Source organism: Alosa alosa, chromosome 14 (assembly GCF_017589495.1).
Source record: "Alosa alosa isolate M-15738 ecotype Scorff River chromosome 14, AALO_Geno_1.1, whole genome shotgun sequence".
Lineage (NCBI taxonomy): Eukaryota > Metazoa > Chordata > Actinopteri > Clupeiformes > Clupeidae > Alosa > Alosa alosa.
Genome location: NC_063202.1, coordinates 6,034,347 through 6,043,446, shown reverse-complemented (window position 1 = coordinate 6,043,446; position 9,100 = coordinate 6,034,347). Strand labels below are relative to the sequence as shown.

Below are 9,100 nucleotides of genomic sequence, written 5' to 3'. Positions count from 1 at the left end.
TGCCTTTGTGGGCTGAAGCTGTAAAGAGTCAATATGGATGTTCAAATACATTGTTTGTACGGATTTGATTTAATTCAGATTTTCATTGGAATAGTCAGTCGAACCCCTGACTCAGGGGCATCCTATCAAGACTCATGAGGTGAAGTTATCTGGGCTAAATTCGCCATTCATTCTCCTCTCCTCTCCTCTCCTCTCCTCCTCCCTCTCCCTCTCCCTCCTCCTCTTCCTCTCCTCTCCTCTCCCTCTCCCTCCTCCTCTCCCTCCCTCCCTCTCCCCTCCTCCCTCTCTCTCCCTCTCCCTCCTCCCTCCCTCCTCCTCCCTCTCCTTCCTCCCTCCCTCCTCCCTCTCCCTCTCCCTCCTCCCTCCCTCCTCCCTCCTCCTCCTCCCTTCTTCCTCCTCCTCCCTCCCTCCCTCCCCTCTCCCTCTCCCCTCTCCCTCCTCCCTCCTCCCTCCTCCCTCCCCTCCCCCTCCCCCCCTCCCTCCCTCTCCCCCTCCTCCCTCCCCTCCCTCTCCTCTCCTCCTCCCTCCCTCCCTCCTCAGCCTCCTCCCTCCCCTCCCTCTCCCTCCCTCCTCCCTCCCTCTCCCTCCCTCTCCCTCCCTCCCTCCCTCCCTCCCTCTCCTCTCCTCCCTCTCCTCTCCCTCCTCCTCTCCCTCTCCTCCCCTCTCCTCTCCCTCTCCCCCTCTCCCTCTCTCTCCTCCTCTCTCCCCTCCAGATGTGGGCTGTCAGCGCAGGTGTCTGATGTGAAGCTGGTCACACTGGCGCTGGGGGAGATGACCGTGACCCTGCCGGCGGAAGTGAAGGCCATTGGCTCGGAGCTGGATCAGGTGGTGCCCCTGGAGGAGCTGGCCATGAGGGCCCTGCACAGCATGTACAACGGCCCCCCAAAAGGTATGAGGTCAGGCAGGGACACTGTGAGGTCAATCGAGACCCTGGTTTAAAGCCGGTGTGGTGATTCCCCCAGAGTTGGGCATGTGCAGGTGTATGCAAAAGCTGGGAGCTCCTGTCATTTTGTAACTTCATTTTTTTTAGTGAAAATATGTGCAATTGCTGCAGCAAATAGACATTGAAATGTCTTCTTCAGCATTAATGTCATTTTACTCCTTATTTCATAAACATAACAGCATAAACATACAGCTGTATGTCCAGTCAATCAATGACATTTCATCATGGAATCACTGTAACGTGTGGACAAATGTTCAGCTGGTTCAGTGAGGTTCATGGGAGGGACAAAACACACATATTACTTTTAAGAACATTGAAATATCTTAATTCCGATACAGAATCATTGCTATTATTCAAGGATGTGACTTTTCCAGATTAATCTGGAATGATTAACTGACCACCAGTATTAGAAGATGGCAATGTTGTCAGGAAGCACTCGTGTCTTATTGACTGGTAGTCCTATCTGTGTGTTATCTGGCAATGTTAGTACACACAGCCCGTGCCAGAAGAAATGGATAGCCGATTTCTACCAGTGAAGGGGTTGTAGCACAGCGTCCCATGATGATCAGGAAATCAGGCGTGTAAAAGTCAACATGAAGTTACACAGAGCTAAAGTTCTGTACATAACGTACTGTATTGCACCTTGCAGAAATATTAATGATAATTGCCTTCCTGTGGCTAGCAATACTAAACTAGCCTTGTCCCTTGTTAGATAAAGTTTTATGTATGTTCCTGCTTTTTGGTCCTTTGCCAATCACATCCCATTTTATTATTAGCATTATTATATATTACTTTCTTTTGCACCCTTCCTATTCTCAGTTGTGTCTTTATTCTACAGTTCTACCTGCCTCAGTAACAATGTGTGGGTGTGCGTGTTGGTGTGTTGGTGTGCAGGTGTGAAGATCCTGCCTCCCATCCTGTTGCCTAAGAGCCTGCTAGACCTCCTGCAGTGCCCGCTGGGACACTGCCACCGCTGCAGCCAGCCCATGTTTACCATCGTCTACCCCAAGCTCTTCCCCCTGCGCGAGACGGCCCTGGCGGGCGTCCACAGGAGGTAATCACTGCACACCCCCCCCCCCAATACACACACACACACACACACACACACACCATCCCTGTTCAAAAGCAGCTCACGTCAGAGTTTTTTAACACAGACACACACACACACACACCGTCGGGTAGCGACAAGGGGACACATTGGGACTGATGCAGGTGCAGGTTAGCCTCGGAAAACCAGCAGCGCAATTAAGACGTTTAATCAGCTTGTCTGCAGCCAGTGCAAACTGCGCTGCAACTAGTGATAGCTTGCCCCCAGGGTGCCCCTAGCTAAAGCACTTGGACCAACAGATAGCGCAAACACACAAGTCTCTGTCCACTCCATCCTTCTGCTGGTCTCTCTCTCTCTCTCTCGGCCGTGTCTGATGTCTGTCCACTTAGCCGCTCTGTGAGCCAAGTAATGAGCTGCCTGGGGATGCGTTACAGTGGCTATCTCACGACGGGCTGCGGCCATTGTGCCTCCTGTCACACTTCATTTGTAACAGGACACCCCGCGATTCACATAAATGTCTCGTCCACTCGACCCCTGAGTGCTGTTATTTGCCGCGTTCCTTGGGTCCAGATGCATTAAGAGATATTATCATTCTAGTAATTACCCCTCATCCTGCCTCTTTGCTCTCCGCTGTGTTGTCCACTCCCCCCAACCCGCCCCAATTATGATGCGCCTTGCTATGAACGCAGTAGAAAAACAAAGCACTGGTTCATATTTCAGTCCTCCACTCTCTCTCTCTCGGGCTCCTCATCTCTCCTCTCCTCTTGTCTCCTCCGCCACACCGCACCACCCCTCTCCACCTCCACCTCCCCCACCCCCACCTGCTCTCCCCTCCTGCTGCTCCGCCACTCCTCGCTGGCATTTGGTGCAGGTTTTCAGGCGCGGGGGAGGCTAATTGAAAGGGATGGCCGCTCAACGCTGATTCCCTTTGACAGTGCAGCTTTTTTGCCAGGGGAAGCCAGCGCCGGCCTCACGCTGCGCCACCGTGCCCACACGCACACACACACACACGCACACACACGCACACACACACACACACACGCAGGCACACACACACACGCACACACACGCACACACACACAGGCACACACACAGGCACACACACACACACGTACACACATATACACACATACACGTACACACATATACACACATACAAATGTACGCACACACACACAGGCACACACACACAGGCACACACACGTACACACATATACACACATACAAACGTACACGCACACACACACAGGCACACACACACACGTACACACATACAAACGTACACACACACACACACACACACACACTCACACATATACACACACAGGCACAGAGTAGCGACTGTGCATGTGCCGCCGTCAAAGCTGTGTGTTCGGAAAAGGGGGTCCGCTGCCGAGTGGCGACTCGGCTCCGAAGCTCGCCCATGGAGCCCTGCCAAAAGAAACCACATGAGTCTCCCCAGGGCGAAAAGAGAGAGCGAGCAAGAGAACGAGAGAGAGAGAGATGGAGGCAGGCAGGGAAAAACAGCATCACACCTCTATCTGTCATTTACATCCATGAGCATGTTGTTGTGTGGCGCACAGGGACTTCCGCTGAGGTGGGGGAGAGAGTGTTGATCAGGGAGGGAGCTGTGAGCTCCCCCGACCTACACGGGTGTAAAAATGTTGCACCTCTCTCACAAAGGCGTCTTTTCTCGGGGAGTGCGGATCCGCAGAGTTGATCAGCAAAGCAGCTCCAGACGCCCTTGGAAGAGCGCTGAATGTCAAAGCATTCCCTGTGCTGCGAATGTAACCGATATCATGCAATGGAGCTCCACAGATTAGCGCTCGTGACACTGAGATTTAGGATTCTGGGAAGCGAGGGAGCATTCTAGGGTCTAGCACAAACATGGGCCAAAAAAACTGGAATATGATCACTGTAGATGTTGTCAGCTGTGAGTGAATGTCGAGATTATTTCATAAGTGCCTGAGGTAACAGTCTCAGTCTCAATTCTCAAGTCTCAATTTAAGCCCTAACAAAAATCGTAAAGTTTCTATTAATCAATAACAGTTTTTTTAGAAGCATAGCCCTGAACTATTTCTTTGTCGGCTCCTTTCTGATAAACTTGTTGCTGTGGAGGCTCTGCGTCGTCCATTTACACTTGTAGCCAGAGTGACCTATAGAGTAGCGGTGGTGGTGGCGGCGGTGCTGATGAGAGAGAATCATTAGCTGGAGGCTGGCCATGGCTCCCTGCCCTTGTACTCGCCTCCAAGGACTGAAGTGCTGCTCACACTCACACACACACACACACCACACCACACCACACTCCAATCTGCTTCAGCATCCTCCAGTCTCCTCTCCTAACACATGCTCTCTCCTCTCTCTGACAGTTATATTCTCTCTCTCTCTCTCTCTCTCTCTCTCTCTCTCTCTGTTCCCTTTGTTTTCTCCTCCAACAGAACCACAGTGAGTTTTGTGGCATATTGCTGCTCCAGTCAGTGTTTGAGGACATTTGACCTGCAGGGATGAGAAGCGTAGGTGTGGCGCCCTCTCCCTCCCTCCTGTTCTCCTCTCAGTGCACTGAAGGCTGCCCTCATCCACATGAAGGGAACGGAGGATTGGGTTTCTCTCCCACTCTCTACGGCTGCTACAGCTAAACGGACTACAGAGAGCAGATGCTACACTTATCTTGTCCCACAAACCACTTATGAAGGAGAAGGCCCCAGCAAAGGGACACGGGGCCAACGATGGCGATGAATGTCACAACCCCCCACACACACACACACACACACACACACACACACACACACACACACACACACACACACACACACACACACACACACTTCCCTCCTCCATAACTCACATGTCCCGTGTTTGATAACAAACAGTCATCAGGCTCTGACGGTTTTAATGTTTTTCATTTAACCTGATCAGAAATGACCGTGGAATAAGCAGAACGTTCTGGAATGTTCCACACATCATCATCATCAGTCGATCCAGTAATTTAGCAGTGTCAAGTCATCGCCAGTGAATACTACACATCTCACTACAAGCGGATGAAGAACTCTCATTTCTCCTCATCTGAGAGAGAAAGCAAAATCTACTTTCCTAGTTATTTTCAAATGTGTGCTTAGCATTAATGTGTCATGGTGGCAAAGATAGCTCAAACAAATATATTTTGGTCTACAAAAACATGTTGATTATCAGAGTGAAGAGTTTGGTCCCAAATACTGCTTGGATATTGGAGTAAATTACATAAAGTGAAATATATCTTAATCAATCACCACGAGAAGTGCATTTATACATTTTTTTTTTTTTTTAAGAAAATGCCTTTGGTGTTTCCAAGGTCACACCAAGTGTAGAGAAACAAGGCTGCCATCATCACATTGGAAGAGTTTTGGTGCTGAGTGACTGACTGTGTTCAGATGACGTGGGGAGTGGGCCCAAGGCTCATGTGCATTCGATTGTACACTGTCTAGTTTGTGTGCTTCCTCTGATGTATTCTGAAGTTTGCACTTGAATGAAACTCCCAGCTGGCTTTGTGAGGTTTGATCCAAAACTGTGAGCCACACACACACAGACACAGACACACACAGAGAAAGAAAAAAAGCTCAGTGTTGGCCTGATAATTAAGGCTCTTTCAGTGACTGTGTTGTCAAGCCCCTTGAATGAAGGCCAAAATGAACAGATTGTGAATTTTGGAAAACCTGTGAAACAAACGTACAGGCTCAAATATTAACTGGAAGAATTGCGAGTGTGGATCATATGAAGACATTTACTGCTTGAATCTCAGCACACTGACTGAGAAGGTGAAACGGATCATTAGATTTCTTTACACGGCTCCCACAGTGGCTCTTCCAACCTACTAGATGGTTATAACTAATGTCTCATTTGCCAACAACCAAGGGAGTTTATTTCATAGAGTTTGGTCACCAAGATGACAGCATTTCGTTCAATAGAATGAAGGAAGGCGGCGTACATAGTGGAATTAAGTTTTTTTTTTTTTTAGCAGTCCTTCATTTTAACTGATTTTTTGTACATTGTGTTTACTCTGTAAGAAAATCTAATTTATGAATAATTGCTTTTGTTTGAATGTCTGACATTTGGCAAAAATCATTCTTAATTTTCACATTTGTCTGGTGTCTGTATTGTCACACACACACACACACACCACGCACGCACACACGCACACACACACACACACACACACACACACACACACACAGTCAGGATTACTTGACTCTCTCGTGGCATGTGTTCATGCAGTACACATACACTCACACTGACGCTCAGACGCAGACGATATTACAGGTATTCAGAATTGGGCAGCACAGTGAAAGCCTTCAAGGGTGTTGATGAGCGAGCAGAGTAGAGCCCAGAATGTCTCTTACATTATTCGGACAGGTCAACAGCTCTATGCCAGCAGCAGTCTCTGACAAGGCCCCGTGTCTACTCCCTGGAGGACACACTTATGTTTGATGCTGGAAAAAGTACAGTTGTCATAGGCGACGCTAGATAGTCGATTTGGGTGAAAATGCGTATATGTACTCCAGATCTTTGGCTAATTTGAGAGGCTTTTCCAAAAGAAGTTCAAAGAAGAGTCCTCGGTGTGTTTTTCAGACTTGGATAGGTTGAGAACACTTGGCAACCTGGAAAAGCGGAGACATGACCTTGCCAACAGTTTCATAGTTTAATGATCCCATCACACTGTAGATAGTGGCCTTAGAAGAAGTGGAGTAGTTCAGCTAATCTAATAAATTAGCGTTCACATGGGTTTGAAGAATGAAACGTAACCTTTAAGAGTATTGCTTTTGGATGACTTCACGGAAGATTATATCGTCACAGCCAATTTGCTCTCCATTGCATTCCCAGGTCTGCAAATTCATTAAAAAATGCAAAATATTTATATGATTCCAAGTTGGCCATGGAGCCGAGAAACGACCAGGAGATTTGGTTTTGCCTCGCATTGCACTTGTGTGAATCCCCTGTTCTTTCAATCGAGCTCACCAGTGCGTATATAAAGTTATGATTTATTGACAATGACATTGACATCCAGTTTTGGAGTGTACATGGAAAAAGATTCTGATATCTGCAGAAGGCACTGATTTATTTTCTTTTTTTTTTTGCATGGCCAGGAAAAGACCAGATACACTATATCTTAATTGCTGTGTGTGTGTGTGCACTTCTGTGTGAGTGTGACTGTCTCAGCCTTGATATCCAGTGAGTCCTCCTATGCCCTCTTTGCACAGGTACTGCTCCATAACCTCCACATGAACTTATCCCCCTGCTGCCTCGCTCAGTCTGCAATGCTCAGGACACCTCATAAATCATCTCCAACAAAACATTTGTAATCCATAATGGGTTTCCCTGACAGAGAAATGTACTACCTGTGGCAAGCAAACAGATGCTTCTCAAGCACCCTGTGTCTAGTTGTGCCACCCGGTGCCAGAATACTGTCTAGAAACGGATGTGGCATATTGTTTTCCCTGAGGTTAAGTTCTGACTTTTCCCTTAATACACTGCACAGTTGAGTTTGGGAGTATTTACAACTTCAAATATCAAAATAAATCAACATTTTGATCAAAATAAATGGTAAGAAATGCTGCTCTTCTTGGAAACAAATCCCTCAAAATCAAACATAGTGTCAAAAGGTGTTGTTTTGGAGGTTTTTGTATAAAACAAGCGCATGACTGAGAGTATGTTAGTGATATATATATCGTCATGGTGGTTTGGCCATGCATGCTGATAGTACTAATCCTGAGTTCTATAGCTCTGGGTTCTGAGCATTCAAGGTCTTTACAAGAGGGACATTGGGTGGCTGTCTTGTTTGGGGTTGGATACAAATCTATGATATTTGTTTAATCCTATTTTTTTTTCTCAGTGAAAGGGGTAGGACTAACATTTTAGTCTGTATGGCACTGTGAAAAGATGACAACAATTGTGTCAGCTTTTCACAGTACCATACAGAACATATTTAATATATTCGATACAAAATATTAAATGAGAAAAATGAGAGCATTTCATTATACATAGCCCACAAATATCCTCAGTCCGAGCCTGTGCTTCCCAATAGGAACAGTGAGACGGATGTAAACAGTGTGAATTGGAAATCGAACAAAATGAAATGTGTCCATCTCTCACTAATCTCAGTGCTCCAGATGGCTCGGTATTTGGTGTGATTTGCAATGTCCAATTCCAGCGGGTGTTTGTTTTCCGAGTCAAGAGGACCTGGCGAGCTCACTGTCCCTATAGACATTGGCTTTGGAAACCCAGCGCATGAACATATACTGTGTAACTTAGTCATTCATCACATATCCTAACAGATGCAGGGACATAGCAAAGGTCACTTTCATCCCTATGAATTCAAAACCAAGGACTATGAATGTTATGCAGCTATGATGAATATGAATGTAATATTTTGGTGAAACTGACAGGTCTTTAATTTAGGCTTTTTCTTTTTTTTTCTTTTTTACTTCAAGTGTTGCAATCTGCTTCCACAATGAAGGCCTTATGTTCGTTTTAGCAATCAGGTCATTCCTGAGCTTTGAACATTTCAATTTCATTAGATAGACTAGTCATCAGAGTCAAATCCACCAACTATACTACCAGCTCTTGTCTTAAACTCCAGTGAACTGCCACACACCTTTGTCACACAACAACATGCAACCACATGTGACCATGTTAAACCTCTTGACAAAGCCCATTGGTTTCAATCAAACTTTAAGTACTTTAATTGGCTTATTACAATGTCCCTCAAAGATGGATGACAGGAAGACCGTCTTAAACAAGTGGATTATGCTGGTTCTAACAAATGTGTTTCCCCCTCTGTGCTCAATTTTTTTGTATACAGTACATGTGGAACACAAATTACCTTATACCCCTACAGTCTGATAGAAGGGCTTTGCTTAGATTGGTTAGGAGGATAATTCATATTATTCATTTAAATATGTTTTTAACGGAGTTTCGTCAGAATTTAAATTAATAATATTAATTATTGTACAATAACTTTGAACGAAATAAAATAACCAGTTACTGTATCCTTCCTCTAAGAAGGAAAATATGTTCCCCTTTTGTGAACGCTATTGTCGAGTGTTGCTGACCGTGAATGCCAGCAAGGGAGGAGCCAA

General features: G+C 46.3%; 1 protein-coding gene across 4 annotated transcripts in view; it reads left to right on the top strand.

Moving 5' to 3' along the window:
• lrrc28 (leucine rich repeat containing 28) overlaps positions 1-6,102 on the top strand; it is a 23,720-nt gene extending 17,618 nt beyond the window's left edge. For all 4 annotated transcript variants that reach the window (XM_048263644.1, XM_048263642.1, XM_048263641.1 and 1 more), the window contains exons 8-10: positions 714-889; positions 1,838-1,997; positions 4,430-6,102. In XM_048263644.1, coding sequence (XP_048119601.1) covers positions 714-889; positions 1,838-1,997; positions 4,430-4,499 — 406 coding nt within the window. In that variant the 3' untranslated portion in view covers positions 4,500-6,102. The remainder of the gene's footprint in view (positions 1-713; positions 890-1,837; positions 1,998-4,429) is intronic.
• The last annotated feature ends 2,998 nt before the right edge of the window (positions 6,103-9,100 follow it).